The following is a 24,193-nucleotide window of genomic DNA, read 5'->3' as shown; positions in this document are numbered from 1 at the left end:
CTGTTAACCTGTTTGTCAGTATAAGCAGTGATGTTGTATATTGTTATATGAACTGTATACAGTGACAAAAAGAACCATAATTAATTAACAACAAAACTGTGATAGCAGACTAGCTGTAAGACAAATATAATATCGTTGTGTACATCAATACACCAACCTCTGAACTCGAGTCACCTTGTATTTTCTTCATTTTCTAATGTTGAGGTTTGCACTAAAGGCACAAATAAATAGAATTCTCTAAATACTTTTGTTCATTGCAGTGTGACTGTACTTGTAGATGTATCTCTGACAACTGAGTAATACATGCCTATGAGTGGGTGAATGAATGGATGGGTTTGCATGGTTGTTTAATTGTTAAAGCTGATTGTAAGCTGTTTTGCATGGTTAGATGTGTTTAACTACAAAACTCTATAGCATGTTGTAATTTGGTGATGGGTGTGATTTGTAATAGTGAAACAATTGCCTAATGCCTGTATTTTTTTCTCCTTTTTTCTGTCTAGTCACCAATTTGTCAACAAAACCAGGCTTAAATTTAAAGGAGTAGTTCGCCCCAAAAATGAAAATTTGCTCAAAACTTACCCTCAGGCCATCCAAGATGTAGATGAGTATGTTTATGTTACTCACTTACTCATAAATTGAATCTCTACAGTGAATGGGTGCCGTCAGAATGAGAGTCCAAACAGCTGATAAAAACACATCACAATAATCCACAAGCAGAGGCGGACAGTAGTGAAGCATTTTTACATTACTCAAGTCAATTTAAAAAGTATCTGTAGTTTATCAGTGTTTTTCTTTACTTCACTATATTCCAAAGTCATACTTTTTACTGTACTACATTTCATAAATAAAAGTTGCTGTTTGTTTTACCTTTTAATATAAAAAGTAAAAAGAAAAAAAGTAAAAAAAAAAAAAAAGTCGTCGTAAAGTCGTGACGTATTGTCAAGTATGGTGACCCATACTCGAAATTGGTGCTCTGCGTTTAACCCATCCAAGTGCACACACACAGCAGTGAGTAGTGAACAAATGCACACACACACACACACACCGTGAACACACACCCGGAGCAGTGGGCAGCCATGCTGCGGCGCCTGGGGAGCAATTGGGGGTTCGGTGCCTTGCTCAAGGGCACCTCAGTCGTGGTATTGAGGGTGGAGAGAGCGCTGGACATTCACTCCCCCCACCTACAATCCCTGCCGGCCGGGGACTCCAACCCGCAACCTTTCGATTACGAGTCCGACTCTCCTTCCTTCCTTTTTAATATGTAAGAACATTAAAAAGGAAGTAATTTCTTGTACTCAAGTAAATCTTTGAATTCCTTTTACTTGAGTAAAAGTAAGAAAGTACTAGATTTCAAATGTAATTAAGTATTAAATGATATTTAATATGAAACGTAGTGCAGTAAAAAGTGCAATATTATGCTTTGGAATGTTGTGAAGTAAAGTTTTCTAAAGAAAAACACTGATAAAGTACACACACTTGAAAAGCACTTTTACAGCAGAGTAAAAATACTATACTGTCCATCTCTGCACGATTTACACAACTTCATCTGTCAGCAAGTGATGTAATGATAAATTTATCCAAATCAACTACGTCTTGGATGGCCTGAGAGTGAGTAAATTTGGGGAGAATTATTTCTTTAAGTGCAGGAGAAACTACAAAAGGATAAAAACAGCGGACTTAGTTACTTGACTAAAGATTAGTCATCTTTGTGATATGACAAAGATATTGTGTGTCTGACCCATGAGGCTTTAAATAAATCCAGGATCAAGGCTCATTTGCAGAGGAATTGGAGTGTGTGTTGCATAAATGATGTATATTGTTGTCTTCGCCCTAGTAGGGATGGGAAAAAGTCGTTGATTTGCAGCGACCAAATCAGGCCTTGTATGACGGATCACAGCGGCCGGGATCTGATGAATGGCTGACCGTTGAGGCCCGGCCAGTGAATGCACAGGAGCTGGAGCCAGTGCTGGAGCCTGTGAACTTTGAGTTTAATCTTACCAGAGAGGTATAGTCACATTTTAGTGGCATTTGCTGATAAACCAAAATCCCCTGATTCAATCCTAACCAGTTAGGTTGTAACCCTGAAGTATGAAATAATAATAAAAAAAAAAAACTTTGTTAAAAGTTAAAAAACCTTTAGACAAAATAGGAAAAAGGTCTGTGCGAGTATCATGTTTGATATGATTTTCATGGCCCATCATATTATATAGGAGAATATGGAACTCATACTCGAGGAGGAGAGAAAAATTTACTCAGGAGGCCCAAACTAAGCAAAAATATAAAATTTGGTGCAGTTGCTGGTATTTACGACCAAAACGTAAGATGAAATTCTGATAGCTTATAATGTAAATCTATAACAGCATAGCAGACTAAAAATGCATGTAAATATCAGTCATGTAATGTATGTGTTATATATATCAGTCCAATATGTGTTCAACTTGAAATTCTATAAACCTTCTTCTTACATTTACTTTATAAAAATCAGTATTCACCAAAAAACGTGTACCACGACCTGAATCAGTTGCTAAGAAATATAATCAATCAGATGACAGAAGTATGTAGGAGATTATGTACAAGAAAGTTTTGATTATGTTGATAACTTCTGATGGTTTTTAATAAAATCATGAATGACACAGTTGGCTAAGTTACAGGTCTCTGTATTATGTAAGATAAACTCAGTGTATTGTGGGATTCCTCTGTTGTCAGCTATGTGCACCAAAGAAGGTGTCCATCCCAGAGCGACTCATGGATGTGGAGTCAGATGAAGACCTGAGTCCAGAAGAGAAGGAGACTCGTTCTCGTACTGTAGCAAAGATAAAAAGCCTACTGTCTAAGTCGAGGTATGGTGGGAAAATAAGACTTAAGCAGATGTAAACGAAAGATAGACTTAGATGTTGAGAGTCTTCTGTTGTGGCATTTCAGTGTGAAGTCTATGGATGCAGAGCAGATAGATTTCAGTGAGCTGGATGAAGAGCAGGAGAGAATCGTGAGCATTCATCAAGCTCTCGCCATAGAGGCCTCCATCAAGAGGAAGCAGGTCACAGGTGAGGCATTGTCCAGCATCCCTGGGAACATTATAATATAGTATTTGATCATACACAATGTCATTCTGATATTTATAAATGAATTTTTATGTTTTGTTTTGCAGCAAAAGCCATGTCTGAGTGCTAAAACGTGTTGAGAAGCTTTCATGGGAACCCAAAGATCAAGTTGTTTTGTGTTTTTTTGTACCTAATACGTATTTATAATTCACATTCAATCACGTTCTCTTTTGTTTAGAACTTTTTATGTGAGATTATTAATTTTACTGACAGTTTTTTAATTTTGCATGACATTTATTTTTTATCACCATGTAATCGTGACTTAAGGTACTTATTCTTTTGCAGTGTTGTGTATTATGTATAACAAATATTTAATTTTATTTAGATCGTGAAATACATTGCATTTCATTTCAGCAAAACTGAAAACTGTCATCTTCATATGATTAGATCATTAAAAATTCATAATTTTCATACATTGACAGACAATAGAGCTCAAGCTCTAAATAAAGTTTGTTTGCATAAAGTTGTTTCCTTCTTATTAAAACATCATAATGGTATATATGGAACCTCTATTACATTTGCATATCTGTTTGTAGACATGCAGTGCATGTTTCCTAGTATAACATTGACTGCTTTTCATTTTTCTTTGTGAAATCTTTTTGGGGGAAAAAAAAAAGAGAAAAATACATATCTTGAAAGTTTTAAAGATCACAATCACAGAATTTTTACTCTTTATTGATATTTTCCCACACCTTTTAATACACACAGTTGACATTTTGTCTGCAAATTTCTGTACCTCATTTTCTTGATAATTCTATAAAAATTATCTACTCATCCTCATGTTTATATAAAATCATAAGGGTTGAGCAGACTGAGACCGGATCTTCATTTCTTGTATGAACCATGCCTTTAATTTATAGAGAATAAACCATTCTCAACAAGACCAGGCAAGTCCGAATAACTTGACAACAGACATAATTACATTTAAAATTGAAACCCACAATTATTCAACTTTAATGGAAATAAAAACGTGCTCTCACTCTCAATACCTCACTGGAACATTTTAGGAGATCAAGAAATTACAACAAAAACAAAGCCATTTATGTGGATTTTGCAAATGACATTTTAAAAGTATTTTTCTTGTCCTCTTTTGAGTCTGTGTGCAGTTCCTGTTTCTTGAGCTCTTTGTTGGATGAATGTGTTTTCTCGTCCTTGTGTGGTTCTGATGGTGGTTCAGGGGCCTTTTCTGAACTGTCTGACTTCTCAGGCACAGCGGCGCTCGCACTCTCAGCAGGTGGATCGGGCTGTGAAGAGGAAGCACAACAGTTCATCATAAATCAACAAGAGACTTGATCACATCTCAGTCAAAGCTTACCAGGAGTAATTCACAGTATGTTAGTCTCAATTTATCAACATTACCAACCCATAGCTTATAAGAGAGAGCTCTGACCTCACTAAAGCCCAGGCCACAGTGTCTCCTGTTCCTTCCAGATAACTTCCCATCCATACCCTGTTGATATTGGTGCTCGAGCTCTGCGTTAATCTTCTGATCTTCTGACCCTACAGACACACAATATACCCTCTTCATTACAGACAGTTAAAGGCCATCAGCATTTTCCCATATTCCCACTGTTGCTGATATAGCATTGATAGACATTCAAAATATTTATCTGTGCCTGACGAAGACCTGATGGTCGAAACATTGCAATAAAGGAATTTTTTATGGAGCAGTCAATTCAGTGTGTGGACATTACGTTTGTTCCTTTACTATAATAAAAAAATGTGTCCTGCACCTGAGCCCTATTTGGGTTTTTGGGGGATGTGCGCAACTTTCTTTCACTTAGACATTCAACATATCCCATAACAATAAAATGTCTCCCTGATGGTTGTATATCAGCATGAAAATAGATTAAGGTAGTTGTTTTATATTTTACAAGTGTAGAATGCATTGTAACCTGGTCCTATGTGCACAATAAACCACAGGACATTACCAGTGGTTGCTTTAAAGGTCAGAGCATGTGCTCTTTGACCAGTGATCGCTGCAGGGAAAAGGATATGTGGCGTACAGGATGCCATCTGATGGTCGCAGTCTCCACACAACCGGGGATTTGGAAGAGTCTCATCCAACACAATAGGAGATTGCAATCACTTTTTGAACCGTCAAGCATTCAAATCCGGCAACCCTTCACTTCCGCCCTAGAGACTCACCGCTGCGGAAATGGGATGTTGACTTGTGATCTCCAATAACAAGGCGTCCAGTGTGCTCTTTCTGTCAGTGCATGAAAACAATTGAAGCAAGAATGGGTGATAGTTGTTACGTTCAAATTACATAATTGTCTGAAACAAAGAAATTGGCTTAACAGAAAGCAATGTACCTTTGCTGCTCCCATCAGCCTCAAAAATTTCTGCTTCCTTTCGTTTGTTCCCAAATCTGCTGTTCCCCATTGTGCGGCTCCTGTCTGCATAACAGGTCAAAACAGTTTCAGTTGAGCCATTAGAGTGTTACAGAAAAGCATACACACTTACATTTTTTCATATATATATATATATCTGGTGAACTCCATGCCCAAGAGGGTTAAGGCAGTGCTGGAAAATAATGGTGGCCACACAAAATATTGACACTTTGGGCCCAATTTGGACATTTTCACTTAGGGGTGTACTCACTTTTGTGGCCAGCGGTTTAGATATTAATGGCTGTGTGTTGAGTTATTTTGAAGGGACAGCAAATTTAAAGTAAAGTAAAGTCGTGACGTATTGTCAAGTATGGTAACCCATACTCGAAATTGGTGCTCTGCGTTTAACCCATCCAAGTGCACACACACAGCAGTGAGTAGTGAACAAATGCACACACACACACACACACACACACCGTGAACACACACCCGGAGCAGTGGGCAGCCATGCTGCGGCGCCCGGGGAGCAATTGGGGGTTCGGTGCCTTGCTCAAGGGCACCTCAGTCGTGGTATTGAGGGTGGAGAGAGCGCTGTACATTCACTCCCCCCACCTACAATCCCTGCCGGCCGGGGACTCGAACCCGCAACCTTTCAATTACGAGTCCGACTCTCTAACCATTAGGCCACGACTTCCCCCTAAAATTTACACTGTTATACAAGCTGTACACTCACTACTTTACATTGTAGCAAAGTGTCATTTCTTCAGTGTTGTCGCATGAAAAGATATAATAAAATATTTACAAAAATATGAGGGGTGCACTCACTTCTGTTAGATACTGTATATATATGAAGAGCTTATGTGCAAAAACAGACAACAACTCATGTTTTTCAAAAATATATATATTTTTATTATGTTATCATGTTTTTATTGTGTTTTATTGTGTTAGTTAGCTGTTAGGTTTGCTTATTATTTTACCTAGTCAAAATAACCCAACTGCAGTTTGATTAAAATTAATTGGAATGCACAATGAAAAAACTTGATTTCTGAGAATTGTTATCTGAATAGTTATAGGAGTTATCCGTTTTTGCAAATTAACTCTTCATATATATATGTGTGTGTGTGTGTGTGTGTGTGTGTGTGTGTGTGTGTGTGTGTGTATAAGAATGTAGAAAAAAGCTTAACAGATATAACCTGGAACTGAATTATCTGGTAACGTTACAGTAGTTATTATGCAAAATTATTATTTCAGAAAACGCAATACAGTAGCAAACATGCATGTATCAAATCTTCGTCACACAAATAACATTTAAAAAAAAATAGTTACAACATATTGCTAACAATCTGCTAACACTGCTGCTTCACCAAAATGTCAGATCAGCTGTAGTAAATTAAAACAAAAAAATGCATGATGATGGAAACCACATACTTTATCTGGAGATGCGGGTCGTTTCGTGCCTTTACACGTTTCGTCTGAAGAACTCATGATTTTCAAAGATTCTGAACTATAAACATCGCTTGTGCCTGCCTGCTCCAACGTTTGCTTAGCAGCTAGCAGCTACTTGACCCACGCGGTGCATCATGGGAGTTGTAGTTACAACGGCGCGAAATCGAGTTTCCTCTACTTTAAACCCTTTTTAACAACAGAAAATATTTTTCATTAATCTTCTTATTTTGATAACAAACTATTACATACATATATGCAATTTTACATAGCCTACATAAAGGCAGAAACCACTTTTTTATGTTCTACAGCAGTATTTGGAACTATCACTAATGAAATCTGGATTTTGGTATTCAAAGCGAGTCAATTAACTTACTCTACTTTTTTAGAAATAGGTGGTAAACGTTCAAAACAACATCGCCTATTTCTTTTAGGAAGTATAGCCTAGATATTAGGCAGCTGTAAACAGCAGACGTAGGCTATATAAAAACAAATTAAACGATAATATAACAAATTATATGCAAAAGAGCCTGTCTTTTACTGACTGATGTGAATTTAGATTCGTCATGCATTGCAGTTTAATCAATTAAAACAAAGTTTTCCAAATGTAAATGTGGGGCAGAGCTTGGCACGGAACACAGACATCTCTCTTCCTCTCTTTTTCTGCCTCAGTGCGTTTATATAAACACACGAGGTCGTGGGTAGTCTCTCTGAGATCCGGACTGCCTGCAAATCTGGGAAACGGAGACTCGCTTATCTTCTTTCAGACCTGCATCATTTCAGCACCTTCGACGATATCAAGCCATGGCTATTACCGGCTGCTCTCAGTGCATCAAATATATGCTTTTCTTCTTAAACTTCATTTTCTGGGTGAGTTTGTTTGTTTAACTGTTACCAATATTATTTTACTTTAATTACTGTTTCTTGTACTACCATTGACAATTTCTGGGGCAATGCTTTATTACTTTAGTTAAATGAATCCCAATGTCCTGATCTCGGCTGTTTCAAAGAAGTCCTCAGAGCAGAAAACAATAAATATCATTCTGAAAGTTCTTCTTGTGAGTCTATTGACTCTGTAAACAATCATCCCATTTGAAGTGATTGGATGTGCTTTTCCCCAGATTTTTCTCACCATTCTTTTCAAAGTTTTTAAACTGTTTATGCTATTATACTAGAGTTTAAGGACATTTAGAACACAGTCTATTCACCTTATTTTTCATGTAAACGCGGACGCCGCCATTTTCGAACTATATTATAATTTTATTTTTTTTTATTATAATTTTTTTTTTTTATTGAATCATTTAAATTCAAAGTTTTACAGTAGCCAGGGGGTGAACACACACATACACACAAAAAAAGAGATACGAAACTACAATAAAATAGAAAAAATAAAACTACAGAAAAATATGGAAATGTTTACATACATTAATACATTTAACAGCTTTCTTATTTATCAGAGTGTAAATAGATTTTAGGTATTGCTTAACTTCTGACTTCAAAATGAGAAACAATGGTTTGTAATTGCCGTACTTACATTTATGCATACTAAACCTTGCCAGCAAAAGTAATAAATTAATCAAAAATCATGTCATAAGTAAAAAAATCAAATAAAACATTTTCAAAACAAAGTTGAAAGCTAGCCATGATATGCTCTCTAACAAATGAGCAGAAGTCTGACCAAAAATTGGCTGAGTAAGGACAACTCCAAAATAAATGAAAAAACGTTTCTGTATGTAGACCACAAAATGTACATAGTATATCAATATCAGAGTTAAATCTGTTTACAAGGAAATAGTTACTGGGGTAATATTTATAAATGAGTTTGAAAGAGATTTCTTTTACTTTATTTGTAATTAAATATTTATGAGGTAATTTCCAGATTTTATGCCATATCAAACCATCAATACAGCTATTCCAGTAAGTTACAATAGGAGGTCTAAAGACAACATCCTTTTGAAAAAGGGCTTGAACCTGGCGATTATTGTTTTTGACAGAGGAAGAAGAAAAACAAACTTGACCAACAGCAGTGTCAACAAGATCTAAAGACTGTATAGAAGATTGGGGACATGTATTTTTACAAAGCATTTTTAATCCAGAGGACACAGCATCCATAACAATGGCATATTCTTTAGGAGTGATAGGGATTTTAAATTTAGACAAAAATTCAGAATAAGTTAACAGAAGACCTTCATGGTTGAAAAGTTGGCTCACCAAAACTATATCATTAGAAAAGAAGATCATTAGTTTTCAAAGAACAGTGTTTTAGATTTAAATAAAATATGCTTATTATTCCATATGAAACATCTATTAGGTGAGAAATTATGTTTATAAATTAGATTCCAGGAGAGAAGCATTTGTTTGTGAAAACTGGATAACTTTAACGGTAGTTTAGAAATGTTGTAGTTACAAAGCAAAAGAAAATGAAGACCTCCAACCTGTGAAAAAATACAATGAGGAATAAAGTTCCATATACTAGTTGGGTTTTTAAAAAATTGTTTGATCCAGTTTACTTTAAAAGTATAATTAAGAGTGGTAAAATCTAAAAAGTTCAAACCTCCATTTTCAGTTGTGTTCATAACCACAGATTTCTTAATATAATGGGTTTTGTTTTTCCATAAAAAATTGAAAAGCATATTATTAATAGTCTTGCAAATATTATTGCTGACTGCTAGAGAAAGAGCTGAATATGTGAGCCTTGAGATGCCCTCTGCTTTTGTAATCAATACGCTCCCCCTCAAAGATAAGTCTCTTAGTAACCACTGATTAAACTTTTTCTTTGTCTTATCAATAACAGGGGAGAAATTTAGCTCACATCTTCTCTCTTCATCCTTTACAATCTTTATACCTAAATATGTGACTTCATTATTTATAGGAATACCACAAATGGATGGTAAATCGCACTGCTTAAGAGACATTAATTCACACTTATTAATATTCAAATGAAGACCTGAAGCTTTTGAGAATATACAGATAATATTAATAGCTTTGGGTATTTCCCCTGCATCTTTTAAAAAAAGTGTGGTGTGGTCTGCTAATTGGCTAATGGTGATGATGTTATCTGCAACTGTAATTCCTCTTAAAGCACTCTGTTTAATAGAATCAGCAAGTAGTTGTGAACAAAGTAAGAACAGGTAGGGAGCAATAGGGCATCCCTGTCTGATACCACGATTAAGATTAAATCTAGGTGAGGTGCCAGCACGCAGTTTGATTGAACAGTTACCATTGAAGTATAAAGTTTTAATAGTCTTAATGAAGTAATTACCGAAACCAAATTTTTTAAGAGCTGAAAAAATAAAATGATGTTCAACGGTATCAAATGCCTTATGGAAATCTAAAAAAAGAATGAAGCTCTTATCTGAATAAAGGTGGGGATAATCAATGAAATCTAAAACTAAACGAATATTATTTGAAATATGTCTGTTCCTCATGAAACCAGATTGGGTATCATCAATAATTAAGTCTAATGTCTTTTTAATTCTAGCGGAAAATATAGAGGCTAAAATTTTATAATCATTATTAAGCAAGCAAATTGGTCGCCAATTGTCTAAAAACAGTGTCTTTTTTTGGCTTGGGTATTAAGGTAATTAAGCCTTGAGTGAGGGTGGGTGGAAGCTTTTCAAGGTCTATGCTCTGAGAAAAAAGGAGCAAGTTCTTCAGAAAAGGATTTATAAAATTCAGAAGTTAATCCATCCACACCAGGGGATTTATTCAATTTAAGTCCCTTAATAGCATGTAGGACTTCCTTTATACAAATATAATTATCACACTGTACTTTTTCGTCTTCACTTATAGATTTAGTATTAAAAAGGCTATCTAAAAAATCAGAGGTATCCTTTTCATTAAATTTAGATTCATAAAGAGAGCTGTAAAAGGATGAACAATAACCAGCAATAGATCTCGGGTCATGTGTTAATATACCATTAATATTCAAATGTGAAATTGTATTTTTTGAATGACTTTTTTCTAATTGAAAAAAATAAGCTGAGTTTTGTTCACCCTTCTCCAGCCACCTCTGTCTAGATCTAATGAAAGCCCCCTCTGCTCTCCTTCTATAAATATCATCTAATTGGTTTTGAAGAGCAATCAGTTCCATTTTTTCATTGTCTGAGAAAATAGGGGGTGACCTTTGAGTGAAAGCTGTAATCTTTGAAAATTATATTTTCTTCTTCGTGTTTCCTGGCTTTGGCCAATACACTTCCATAATTTCTTAAAAATTTCCCAATTTCGAACTTCAGTAATTCCCAGTTATTGCAATAATCATTACTCAGTTGAGCTAAATTCCAGTATTGTGCAATCAATCTGCGAATGGTCACCTTAACAAGTTCGTTGTCCAGAATTGAACTATTAAGTTTCCAGTAAGAGTTATAGAGGTTGTTGGAAAAAAATTGTAGGCTAACATTAATAGAAACTGTTTTATGGTCTGTCAGTGGCATAGGAAGAATGTTAACTAAAATGTTTTCTTTCTGTAAGCTACAAGAAGCTAGCCAATAATCAATACGAGACATGGCAGTACATGCCTTATTGTTCCAAGTAAAGGATTTTAAATCGGGGAATTTCTCCCTCCAAATGTCTTTTATAACAAATTTCTGCATAAATGCCTTAAGTCTGAGATTAGAAGAGGATGGAGCACGAGGAGGCCATCTGTCACAGGAATTGTCTAAAGTAATATTAAAGTCACCGCCAATTAATATAAGTGAATTTGGGAATTTAGATAAACAGTGTGTTAAGTGAATTTCTAATGTATCAAATAAGTCGTCATTTTCACTTTTTGAGTTGTACCCATAAAAATTTACTAGAATCATAGTCAAAAGATCACATTTTGCAACTAAAAGAATGTAATGACCAAGAGTGTCCGCATCAGAATATAAAATATCTCCTGAAAACTTACTTTTCAAAATTGCTACTCCTGCTGAGTGCTCAGACCCATGTGCAAACCAAATATCATTACCCCATTGTGCTTTCCAAAAACGAACATCATTGGGAGTTGAATGAACTTCTTGAAAAAAACAAAAATCAGACTTTTGCTGCTTAGCAAATAAAAACAAAGCCTTACGTTTAACATTTAACCTCAAGCCCCTGACATTGAGAGTAATTAACGAAAACGACATAAGGATTTATGAATTAAAAGTGTAAACAATGAATAGAAGGAACAGGAATAACTTTGGCATTAGATGAAGAGAAAGAACTCAACAACAGGTTGAAAAAAGATGCTCATACGTTATAAAAGTCCGTATCTTAACTCAGGGTGGTGGATGCACGGCTTTCCCATCGACAAACGCCCGTCCACCGACAAAGAACGCTCTCTTCCCTTCCTTTCTAGCAGCATCTGCCACAGTTTCATCCTTAGCATCCTGTCTGCCTGAATCAAATCTTCGGTGAATCTCAGCTTGTGGTTCCTGAGGTAATCGGAGTGTTTTGCCTGCCGCCACACCAGATCCCGCGTAAATCTTCTCACGAAACGAATAATCACCGGTCTTAGCCTGTTATCCAGCTTTCCCAGATGATGTACTATATCGATGTTATCTTGAATCGCCACACTTGAGTCAGAAACAACTGCAGCACAGATATTGGAAACCTTCAGCTTGATGTTTTCATCAGATTGTTCAGGGATTCCGTAAAGACGAAGATTCCATCTGCGCTGATATCGTTCGGTTTCATTCAGTTTTTGCTCAAGCTCAGAGATCTTGGTATTATTCAGATTCACATTAGAATTACAGTTTTTCACATCCGTTTTCAATGCGTTGACTTCTTCAAACACAAAGTCAATCGATTTCTTGAGACCCTCAATACTCACAGTGTTTTTGGATATCATTTTTCCGAGATCATCTGCACTCTCCTTGATTTTAGATGTCAAAGCCACAATTATGTTGTCTTGCAATTCTGTCAGCAAAATGTCTCCTCGAGATTTCTTTTGCTGAGGTTTCATAGGTGTATCTTGGTTAGAGTCACATAACTGGACTCTCACTCCGAGAAAGACCGGGACATTGTTGGCTGTATTCATGGTCAGTTATAAGATGTGAGGCAGATTCAACTCCAGCACCAACAGGGATGCCAAATTCCATTTCTTCCGTTAGGATATTAGAAGTAGAGCACTTATTTTTCCCTTGCGCTTCATCATGCAAACCGAAGCATCCATATGCAAGACGACTTAACGGTCGTTAAGTTAGAAAACTTCAGTTAAACAAACCAAAACTACAAGCAACTAAAAACAAAAAATGCCTAATGCATAATAAAACAATATTCTTGCGACCAGATATAATTTTAAGTTGAAACTTGGGAATGGAAAAGATAAACACCTCAGCTGCACATAATTGCTTCGTTACCGGTCGCCATATTGCGCGCCAATCCCGGTAAAGCACTTCCGCTAATATTAGTTGTATTGTGATTTACGTAGTTTTGCGTCGACTGTGTAGATTTCACAGGCTAGTTAACATTTAATATGGACTACAGAAAGACTGGCGTACTTTGTGCAGTTAGGGGGTGTCAGCTGGTTCAAACGTAAAAAATACCTGCAAGACATTTGTTTTGATCATAATCCATGCACAAGAGCTGAATGTGGATGTGTGTGTTTACACTATTAGTTGTTGAACTCCACTGATTTGACAGTGGTTCTAGAAATAATCAGTTGTACATTATTATTGTACAGTATTGTGTATATAAAACCACAAATTCACTGCTACTAATTTAGTAATTTAATCACTGCTAATTTATTTTGATACATTGTGTAGTTGTTTTGAATTATTCAGTGTGGTTTCCTCAATGCACAGACCATTAAATATACTATTTGTAAAAACACGAAATCGCTGTCTATTTCATGTACCAGCACTCGACCGACTTTTCCGCTGTGCAGGTACTGATATGCCTCAGTGCTTTTATAATTCCGCATCGAAGACCCGTCTACTCCGAGCGACAACACAAAATAATTGAAAATGTCCTCATAAGTTATGGCAGGCCACTTTTTCATTTCATCCTCCCACTGTGTTATACACCGCGGGTGTGGTAAATATTTACCATCACGGCGTTTAACAGTGTTCTCTGTGTGTTCTCCCCACATCGCTCCTTACTTACAAGGTAGCGAAACGGAAGTCTAACACATTATAAGGAAGTACGTCATCGTATTTACTTCCGCGTTGCAAAATAAGGTGAATACATGAACTGGAATAAAAGCATGTCATGTCAGAGTTAATTGTAGGTTTCTGTGCAAAATATTTTGTGAAGCATACAATAAGTTTCTTTTGCGTCTCACAGTCGGCTAAATGGTAATCAGTGTTTTTCTTGTCAATGTATTCCTAGACATGAAGAAACTGTGTCTAAGCCACTCCTGTCGAGTGGCTTAGCTGTGGCTTTGCTGTATTTTTACACTCTCTATAATTATGTCCATGTGCTGTAGGGACACCATAACATAAATACACCATAAAAGAACAGAGAGAGAGAATCACATGTGGACAAGTTGTTGTAAATTTAGTAAAATGAGATATTTATTCATATTAAATACTTTTTATAGCTCGAGCACTCATTCTGCTGCAATCACTTTATAAAATGTTTTACACTCTGCAGAGCTTATTTTGACTAAAACATCACATGATGTTCAAACAATGACGTCGCAGAGTAAAACTAATCATGAGTTTTGAGGAATGTCTAATTAGCATTTAGCAGCAAGACAAACATTATGGAATAACATTCATTACTGAAAATAAATAATGTTTACACCAATTCAGAGTGCTAAAAATAAAAGTCATGTCATTTTTCAGAGCCATTTTAATAAAAGCCTACACATTTAAATGTGTTTTCATTCAAGAACTTTGACTTGCATGAGAATGATGTTGTGTGATATCATATCCACAGCGCCAATCCCAACCTCTCTTGAGATACAGTACGTATTGTTTCCTGTCATTGTACTTTACACGCTGCCAACACAAAAATATATCGACCTGGCTTCCACAGTTCTGTGACTTAAGCTGACGCTTCCTGCTCTGCGAATTACTAAAAAATAAACAAACAAAAGGTATCACAGAGGACTGACTCTCAGAGCTGAAGTGGACACCCCACCTTTTTTTTGTGCGTGAATAACACTAAACCTGTCAGAAGTTTCTTCCCCAAATGCAGGAAGAAATGACCTCTGGAATGACCTCAGGAAAAAGAATTGAAACAAACATTTCTGGGTGATGACATCTGTTGAGGGATTTTAAATTCCAGCTCTTTAGTCAGTAAAAGTATTTAAATGGCGTGTATGCTGAAAAGTGCTAGTAAACATTCTGGGGGATTTTTCTTTTCATCTTCTCTTATTTTTAGCTGGCTGGTGGTGTGATTTTGGGAGTAGCTTTATGGCTTCGCCATGACAGTCAAACGAGCAACCTCCTAATGCTGCAGTTTGAGGGGAATCAAGCACCAGGAACCTTTCATATCAGTAAGTGATTGCCACTCACAATCTAAAGGGGGCTAAACACTAAACCGTTGGTCTCTATATATTAAGTATGAAGATTAATATTAAGTTCAATAATAAAACAATCGTCAGTTTTAAGAATGGAACCAACAGCTGCTTCATTCCTCAAATAGGTTCAGATTTAAAATGTTAACTACTTTAGTTCCAATTATCCAACCTTGTTATTTAAACTAGCCACGCAAACTCTACTATCATAACCCTCTGAAAATTATCGAGCCCATTCATTTCCAACCTAAATGCTCACTTATGCCCGATGTTGTTAATTATATACTCTTACAGTATAATTTAGATCAGGGCTGTCCAAACTTGGTCCTGGAGGGCCGGTGTCCTGTAGAGTTTAGCTCCAACCCTAATTAAACACACCTGAAGCAGCCAATCAAGCTCTTACTAGGCATACTAGAAACTTACATGCAGTTGTGTTGAGACAAGTTGGAGCTAAACTCTGCAGCACACCGGCCCTCCAGGACGGGGTTTGGACAGCCCTGGTTTAGATACTGAACATTTATTTGGACTGTGCATTGTAATATTTCAGATTTAGGAAGTTGTTCGTCATCATGGTGGGGCTTATTTAACACTTTGCTTATGTATGTTTTATTATATGTAATCCTGTACAATGTTGTTTCAAGTAATGAGCATAATATTTTAAATTGTTAATGAAAAATATTTGAATTATTATTTGTGACCCTGGACCCACAAAACCAGTTATAAGGGTTATATTTTTAATTTTTTTTAAATTGAGATTAATACATAACCTGAAAGTTGAATAAATAAGCTTTTCATTGGTGTGTGGTTTGTTAGGATAGGACAATATTTGGCCGAGATACAACTATGAAAATCTGGAATCTGAATGAAAAATCTAAATATTGAGAAAATCACCTTTAAAGTCGTCCAAATGAAATTCTTAGCAATGCATATTACTGATCAAAAATTACGTTTTGATATATTTACGGTAGGAAATTTACAAAATATCTTCATGAAACATGATCTTTACTTAATATCATAATGATTTTTTGGAATAAAATAAATCTTTTGACCCATACAATGTATTTTTGGCTATTGCTACAAATATACCCGTGCTACTTACGACTGGTTTTGGGGTCCAGGACCACATTTTTAAAATTATTATTATAAATGATGTATTTCTACTTCTGCTTACAAAAAAATTATAAAAAAAGACATACAGAATAATCGAATGACATGAAGCATGTGTACATAATTCATAAATTAACTAAACATAATATAGAACTTGAACAGGTAATGCAGTGATTTACATAAGACCTTTATGCTGAATGTAATATATAAATAGTGACATTTATGCATAAATAATAATAACAATGACTTATTATTATTATTTAATACTTACATTTAATTAAATTAATTTAGACATTTAGTTATATTTATTATTATTATTATTGTTGTTAATAATAATAATAATTAGTAGTAGTAGTGGTGGTGATTTTTATTTAGAATTTTCTTTCTTTCTTTCTTTCTTTCTTTCTTTCTTTCTAATAAATAAATAATAATAATAATAAATAAATAATAATAATAATAATAATAAATATCGTACTAGATGCTGTTGCTGTTATAATAGTTTGTTAATATGCATGCTCAAGAAGCCTTTGCACTATGAGCTTTGAGAAACAATTACTCTTAAAATAGAGGAGCATGTCTCATCAAAAAATGGAAATAGGAAACTGGGATTAAGCTGGGCACTGAGAGGGCCACTAAATCACTGTGTGTGTGTGTGTGTGTGTGTGCACCTACTTAACCATATTTTGGAGCTAAACCTGATAAAATCTCCAAAAACCTCTCTTTGGGGATGTCCTCATTTGTAAAACTGGAATAAAAATAAAGTAAACAAAGTTTTTTTTGTTTTGTTTTTTAAGTGTAAAAATGCTGAACGTTTCCTGTATGGGGTTACATTGTCTTTTGTAACTGTGAGCTGTTATTCGGTGTTAAATCCTGTGGTAGGACAGTCACTAACAAAATGTCACATTTGTGTGGCAGGCAGAGGAGTAGCCTTTGTGAGCGGAGTGGAGCGTCAACAATTTCCCCTCCGCGCTCCGGTCATCTAATAACTCCGCTCCTACTCCGCTCCAGGTTCACCGTTTCCCACTCCCGCTCCGCGCTCACTGAAATAAGATACACCGCTAAAGTATTTCAGTATGTTCACTGTTCATAGGCCTATATTAAAAAATAAAATAAATAAAAGATTGTTTCAACGTGGCTTATTGGAACACTAGTGTGCAAACTTTTTTCCTACCACATGACAAGCTAATAACATGGCTGTCAGCATTAAAAGGCATAATTGCTGCTTTTTGCAGTGCAATTTTTTTTTGTGATGAAAATATCAGTACGTTTTCGTCAGTTATTTTACCTACGGATCGATGCATTTCTTACAGATTTCTGCTCATTCAAAATCAGATACAGATGAAAGATTACATTTGTTTGAATGCATTATTGAGAGAGCGATTGCGTGTGAATAAGTGTTGTAGTAGTAGTTTAAATCATGCTTTCAGCTCAAAATATTCAGTATCTAGAAGCAACAAACTAATTCCTTGAGAACTATTATAACTTCCCGCTCATGTCCAATGCCGTCATTCACATTCTTTCTGATTTAAGTGATCCTTCTCTATCAAGCTAGCTAAATATTTTAAACTTGTGAATTCTTGCTAAATATGCAGTTATATTACATGAATTGTACTCGTGACAGAGCGGTGGTGGAGCGCTCTTGGAGCGAGTGAAAACCACGCTGCTCCGACTTTTAAAAAATCCGCACCTCGCTTCATTCAAAATCACACCGCTCCGCTCACATAGCCTACTCTGGTTGTGAGTAGGCTTACTGTTGCTCTCATGACAGATCTATTTCAGAACCAGCCGCTATCAAAATAATTTGGCTACGGACGCCGCCTGTTGCCGACCACTGGTGTAGGGCGATAGAATATACAGTTTGTACAGTATAAAAACCATCACACCTATGGAGAGTCCCCATTTAGATAACTAAGTACCAGTAAACGTGTTTGTGTGTACTTGGTATTTCCTACATTGTGGGGACATTGTTTGGTCCCCATGAGGAAAACAGCTTATAGCCTAAATCATACAGAATGAGTTTTTTTTTTTTTTTGAAAATCTAAGAATGCAGAGAGTTTTGTGTAAGGGGTAGGTTTAGGGTATGGGGATAGAAAATACAGTTTGTACAGTATAAAAACCATTACGTCTATGGAATGTCTCCATAAAATATGAAAACCCAACGTGTGTGTGTGTGTGTACAAGTATATTTAAACAACTATGATGGCAGCAGCACAATATCATTGCATAAGAGCTTTGATCCTGTTTGTCATGTAGTCAGGAGTCATGTTGTCGTTCTTGTATTTTCTTTAATAACACTGCATTCTGCAGCTTTCACATAAAGTCAGTGATTCTCCCACAGGGTGTTTTAAAAGAATCAGTGAAAGACTAAAAGTTACCACAGGGCGTGTTCATACTCCACCCGTGTGTGTGTGTGTGTGCGCGCGCACACACACACACACACAAGTTTACACACCTAACCACAGCAGATGTGCGCAGAGAGTTCAGTGGCAGAAGGTCAGCATGTTGTGGGCACTAGTGTAGAGTTAGCGCCCATTTATTTTTGTGGAAAGCATTGGGTTGTCTCTCTCCACTCAGTATAAGTACATGGAGGAACCAGAGCTCCGCCTGTTTCTTTTTATAGCAGCAACAACCTTTTCTGATTAAAGAAGTTAAGGTTGTTGGTCTGGCCCACCCAGAGAAAGAAAAGAGAGATGAAGCATTCCCCTCCCACTGCCACTGAACATCCTTGTAATTGAAAAAGCCCTGCTCATGTGCCCATTACACCACAAATTAGAATGAGCAGTGCTTGGGCTCACTCAAGTGCTGGTTAGACAACCCTAAAAATATGTTCAAGCCCGGCTGCTGCAGCAAATCATAAAGAAGAATCTGGCTGGAGAAAACTTACAGATTCCTAAATATAAGTTTTGAACTGAAAGTGGAGCTTGTGCAGCAGGGGTAGCTGTGTATTTTGCACAAGGAGACATATATCTGAAAGAGGATACACATCATATACTTGAGGATATATGATACATGTATATACATCGTATACTTAACTTTTTTTGTCTTATGTAACCCCATAGTTGCATCAGTAAGTTAAGCACATCTTCATTTAAAACAACCCATGCAAAACAATGAATGCGCACTTGCATTTAAATTTAATATATTTTCAATAGACTTAATTGCAACTTAATTACAAATGTGTAATTAATTACAACAAAATTTTTTGTGCATATTTTATCAGTCACTATGTTTGCAGCACAAACTGAAGTTTATTCTTTATGGGTTTAGAAAAATCTAACCAACAACAGAACCCTTTAGTATGAACAGTAATAATACATTTATAGTAAATGTACAGGGAATCTGAAAAGCAGATGGTGTTTAGAGATGGGCTTGTTTTCAGATGCTGTTGTAGGAGTCTGATGGAGAACAGAGAGCAAATCTGGCTCTGTTCTGTAGAGGGGTCCTGTTTAGACTAGACTTTCCCATGCCTGATTATAGTTTGTATGCTGAAGTGCTCTTTTACCTAAAGCCTGAGATACTATCTCTCTCTCTTTGACTCTTGCAGCATTTAAAGCTACTGCTATGGTAAATCAAACAGGAAAATCCACATTAGCCTTTTCCCATTTGTATTGTTCGTCTGAATTTCACTGCCAAGAAGCAAATGAGCAAAGCGAAGAATAGACTTAACCAGCTCAGCTATTAGTTGCAAGAAAATGTAAGACAAAAAAATAGCAGTTACTTCTAATTTATTCAGTGCAATATTTTATTGATCAATAATGTATTAATCTATCATTATGACTGATTTATGACTGCAGTTCAGATACACTCAAATAAATACTGAGAGGGTTCAAAATGCTGCACACATGCCATCTAGTGGCAACATACCGCATTAACTTCAGTTACTTAAGTTATTTCTACAAATCTCAACAGTTGTTCATTAAAATGAGGAATGAGTGCTATAGAAACTGCATGAACATGGGAAATTAATATGAATCTCTGATTATGATGTTAAGCTCATACATGCATTGTTTCTGTTGCTTTTTCAGGTGTGTATGTTCTCATAGCGATTGGGGCTGTAATGATGTTTGTGGGGTTCCTTGGTTGTTATGGAGCTATTCAAGAATCTCAGTGTCTCCTAGGAACGGTGGGTTTTTACTCAACTCACACTATTCATGCTGCATGCCTTTAAGAGATTTACAATTCAACTTCAAAAGAGCTTTACAAGAACTCAATTCTTAAAATTATAGGTGTAGTTTTAATTTAGCCAGTAGCATTTGATGATGATGATGATGCGGTTTTTGACTATAATGGCATGCATTATTTAAAAACGGGCATGTATTATTATTTCCTCAGAAGTTAAAATTCGTCCATAAAAATGAATAACCATTGATTTATGCATTAATAATTTCATTAGATTCTCTTAGTAGATTACACAAGTACATTTTAGCATATTTTGAAGCATTTATTATAGGAATTATTTACTTTAAAAGAATATACTTAACTGTTAACTAAATGTGGGCACTTAGCTGCTTTTTAATTGCAATTAAATGAAAATGTGTTATTGTTTTAGAGTGTTATTTTTTGACCCACTTAAGTATGACTTAAATAATTTATTATATGAATCTCTTTAATTGTTTTTAAAATATGGTTAAAGTGTACTGCCGAATGTTCTGACAAGCATTTATGGTAAACGCTATATACTTTACTAATAGTATTAATACAATTTCTATTGAAACTTGTATGTCAAATATTAAATAGTTTTTGTACAATTGCATATTGTTTTGTAATTACACATGATAAAGTTCTACATTTCTGAACTTATACATATAAAGGCCTGGTTTCACAAATGGGGCTTAGTTTAAGCCAGGACTAGGCGTTAGTTAAATTAAGATATTTAAGCAACTTTTACAAAAATGCCTTAGAAGAAAACATTAAGGTGTGCATCTTGACACAGAACAATGACACTGACATATTTTAAGATATGTCAGAGCAAGATATTTTCAGTTGAGACAGCTCAAACATACATTTTAGTCTGGGACTAGCTTAAACCTTGTCTGTGAAACTGGAGGAATGTATTCACTTTCAAAGTGCACTCTCCTTAAGCACACCTAAGTGGATTTTTATTTCATTAATATAATATTATCTGCAAGTATTTAAAAAAAAAAACTTACTTTAAAGATTTAAAGTACACTAAAACTGCACATTCAGCACAAATAAACACATTTTTTTCATAAGGGTAGTGATGATGTCAATTTATAGTCCAATCCAGAAGGCTAATTCGCTAAAGTTAATATCCATTAAAAAACAAAGAAAAACTGAGGTCTGTTTAACATGAAAAGATGATTTGAAGAGATGTTTCATGTTTTCTTCTACACACAGTCTTACCTTCAACATTCTTGCTATTCCAGTGTTTCTCTCTTCATCATACAGTTTATCTCTTGTTCTTCCTCAGTTCTTCACATGTTTAGTGATCCTCTTTGCCTGTGAGGTGGCAGCAGGAATATGGGGCTTTGTTAACAGGGACACGGTAAGGCTGAACATACTGTAAACGTACACTCAGAAAATCTGTAGTTTAAGACTGTCACTCTCTCACTTTCTGTCTGTCCAGATATCTACTGAGCTCATTAACTTCTATGATGCTGCATACATTAAAGCTGTGGATCCTGTGGATACAAAATCCAGACAGGCAGCTTCCAAAGTTCTGGAGGTCTTCCATGAGTCAGTGAGTTGCCAAAATCTATTCATTCATCAAAATCCTTTGTTTTGGACAGTTAATATTCCCCGTCACTTATTTTTCTCTTTCTCAATATCTAGCTGGATTGCTGTGGAAAAGGGGATGAAAATCAACTTTTCACAGTTGTCCAGGCCTCTCTGTGTCCCAAAAAGACGTTCCCACTTGACCCGCTCATCTCCCAGGTATCTTCTGTATGTTTAAGACCATGATAGAGAACTCATTTCTATTCAGCCTGATCTGGAGGCAAGAATGTAAACACATAACCAATATATTTCTATGTAAGGCTCCAGTTTCTATAAAGCATATTTTGTTGGACTGTTATGGTTTTAACTCCTATAGAACTCTTCACTTTTCGGTTGATTCTTATGAAAAAATTATAGAAATTGTTGAATAAAATTGCTTTTTTTTCTTTGTGCACAAAAAGTATTCTCATAGATGTTTTGTGCACAAAGAAAAAAAAACAATTTTATTCAACAATTTCTTCTCTTTCATTTCAGCCTTTCATGACACATTCATGAGAGTACCACAATGCATTCTTTGCACACAAAAGGTATTCTTGTAGCTTAAGGCTGAACCACTGATGTCACATGGACTATTTTAACAATGTCCTTACTACCTTTCTGGGCCTTGAACATGGTAGTTGTGTTGCTGTCTGTGCAGGCTCAGAAATCTCTCGGATTTCATCAAAAACATCTTAATTTGTGTTCTGAAGATGAATGAAGGTCTTACGGGTTTGGAACAACATGTTAGAATTAATGACAGAATTTTCATTTTTGGGTGAATCGACCCTTTAATGCATTTTGTAAATATGCACTATAAATGAAATAAAATAGATGCAAATAGTTAATAATAAGCTACGCCATGATATTTTTCTAAGTGCAAAAATCTTACCTGTTACATTTATGTAAGCATCACAAGTTTATAGTTTGTTTATTTTAAAACTGTGTAATCCAAATGCATAGAAATTTTAAATGCAATTCATATACATAGAGGTAAAATTAGGCCTAAATATTGTTTGGGTTAGTTAGAATTACACTAAATTATAATCATAACAAACAATCTTATTAAAAGGGATATTTTGATAGCTGACAGTCTCTTTGATTGTAAATAGACTAATGTATTAATGTTGTGCACTTCAGAGTTGCCACACGAAGATAAGGGACCTGTTCACTGAGAAACTCCATGTCATTGGATTGGCCGCCCTAGTGATTGCTGTCATTATGGTGAGCATGAACACACACATGCACAATTACAGACTTGTGCTACGAATAACTAAAGACAGCTTTGTGTGTCTAGGTTTTTGAGATGATCTTCACCATGGTCCTCTGCTGTGCAATCCGCAATGCTCCTGTATATTGAGTTGCTGGATGATGAACAGCTTGATCAACAACGTTTGATTTTGGTAGTGATGGGCAGGAGGCCATTTCACTTCTGCCTTTCCTCTCTTTTCAAGTTCAAGTGTCCACACACTGAACATTGATCCCTGTGTTTGTAGAGAGGACTTCCTATGTGAATACATCAGAAAACAACACCAAGGGCTATAATTATAAATAAATAATTATAAATAAACTAGTAACCGATATCAGGGAGGAGGAAGAATGTGATTGACAGTAATATGGATAACTTTGCTTTTATTTGTATTGTTTTACTTTTATTTAATCGTTTTATTAATTTTACTCTTATGGTCTATTGTTCAACTTTTAGTAGTAAAAGTGCTTCAACACACTCTTTAAGTGTGTGTGCGTGCTTATTTGTGAAGTAAATGTTTATAGAGAGATAAACGTTAACCTATGAATCTATTATGCAACGAGTAAATTTGTGTCTTCTGAGAATGCATATCGTACATTAGACTTTACCAGCCCATAATGATGTCATAATAATCGAATGATAACCCACATGAAACAAATCAAACTTTACCCAATGAGCCTGTGGTATTTTTATTTTGTGGACATTGATTATTTCTAATAAACCCTCTAATTAAAAAAATTCTGCCAAATTTTTGTGTTATGAATGTTGTGTTAGAAATGTATTGAATCTTACCTTATTTGAAGCATATCTGCATAAAGTT

The 24,193-nt window shown here is 35.5% G+C and overlaps 3 protein-coding genes across 5 annotated transcripts in view; 2 read left to right on the top strand and 1 right to left on the bottom strand.

Moving 5' to 3' along the window:
* The window catches only part of LOC306888157 (pleckstrin homology domain-containing family A member 7-like), a 91,120-nt gene extending 87,559 nt beyond the window's left edge, over nucleotides 1-3,561 (top strand). For both annotated transcript variants that reach the window (XM_079446319.1, XM_079446318.1), the window contains 4 exons: nucleotides 1,838-2,005; nucleotides 2,707-2,840; nucleotides 2,923-3,044; nucleotides 3,149-3,561. In XM_079446319.1, coding sequence (XP_079302445.1) covers nucleotides 1,838-2,005; nucleotides 2,707-2,840; nucleotides 2,923-3,044; nucleotides 3,149-3,171 — 447 coding nt within the window. In that variant the 3' untranslated portion in view covers nucleotides 3,172-3,561. The remainder of the gene's footprint in view (nucleotides 1-1,837; nucleotides 2,006-2,706; nucleotides 2,841-2,922; nucleotides 3,045-3,148) is intronic.
* LOC306888163 (small acidic protein-like) lies at nucleotides 3,398-7,014 on the bottom strand. Its single transcript, XM_079446326.1, has 5 exons — nucleotides 6,863-7,014; nucleotides 5,417-5,500; nucleotides 5,250-5,310; nucleotides 4,492-4,601; nucleotides 3,398-4,345 (listed from the first exon to the last, which is right to left on the bottom strand). The coding sequence occupies exons 1-5, from the start codon at nucleotides 6,917-6,919 to the stop codon at nucleotides 4,142-4,144; spliced, it is 516 nt and encodes a 171-aa protein (XP_079302452.1). The 5' UTR covers nucleotides 6,920-7,014; the 3' UTR covers nucleotides 3,398-4,141.
* Nucleotides 7,015-7,303: 289 nt separating this feature from the next.
* On the top strand, nucleotides 7,304-24,118 carry LOC306888161 (CD81 antigen-like). 2 transcript variants are annotated; one of them, XR_013785721.1, is made up of 9 exons: nucleotides 7,543-7,747; nucleotides 15,170-15,284; nucleotides 20,438-20,535; nucleotides 21,844-21,918; nucleotides 22,000-22,113; nucleotides 22,206-22,307; nucleotides 22,623-22,675; nucleotides 23,265-23,348; nucleotides 23,422-24,104. XR_013785721.1 is itself a non-coding variant. In XM_079446324.1 (8 exons), exons 1-8 carry the CDS (start codon nucleotides 7,682-7,684, stop codon nucleotides 23,482-23,484), a joined length of 717 nt encoding a protein of 238 aa, XP_079302450.1. In that variant the 5' UTR covers nucleotides 7,304-7,681; the 3' UTR covers nucleotides 23,485-24,118. The 2 variants fall into 2 exon arrangements, 1 of the variants encoding a protein (XP_079302450.1); XM_079446324.1 differs by lacking the exon at nucleotides 22,623-22,675 and having other exon boundaries at nucleotides 7,304-7,747; nucleotides 23,422-24,118.
* The last annotated feature ends 75 nt before the right edge of the window (nucleotides 24,119-24,193 follow it).

This window comes from Barbus barbus (assembly GCF_936440315.1).
Source record: "Barbus barbus genome assembly, chromosome: 22".
In the NCBI taxonomy this organism is placed as follows: domain Eukaryota; kingdom Metazoa; phylum Chordata; class Actinopteri; order Cypriniformes; family Cyprinidae; genus Barbus; species Barbus barbus.
The sequence above is the reverse complement of the archived record's forward strand: the minus strand, read 5'-3'. Positions and strand labels throughout refer to the sequence as shown.

Coding starts and splice junctions, on each gene's coding strand:
- LOC306888161 (XM_079446324.1), top strand. CDS start 7,682: ATGGCTATTACCGGCTGCTCTCAGTGCATCAAATATATGCTTTTCTTC. Junction 21,919..21,999: donor GCTTTGTTAACAGGGACACG/GTAAGGCTGAAC, acceptor CTGTCTGTCCAG/ATATCTACTGAGCTCATTAA. Junction 22,308..23,264: donor TTGACCCGCTCATCTCCCAG/GTATCTTCTGTA, acceptor TGTGCACTTCAG/AGTTGCCACACGAAGATAAG.
- LOC306888163 (XM_079446326.1), bottom strand. CDS start 6,919: ATGAGTTCTTCAGACGAAACGTGTAAAGGCACGAAACGACCCGCATCT. Junction 5,311..5,416: donor GGCTGATGGGAGCAGCAAAG/GTACATTGCTTT, acceptor ATGCACTGACAG/AAAGAGCACACTGGACGCCT. Junction 4,602..5,249: donor AACATCCCATTTCCGCAGCG/GTGAGTCTCTAG, acceptor GTGTGTCTGTAG/GGTCAGAAGATCAGAAGATT.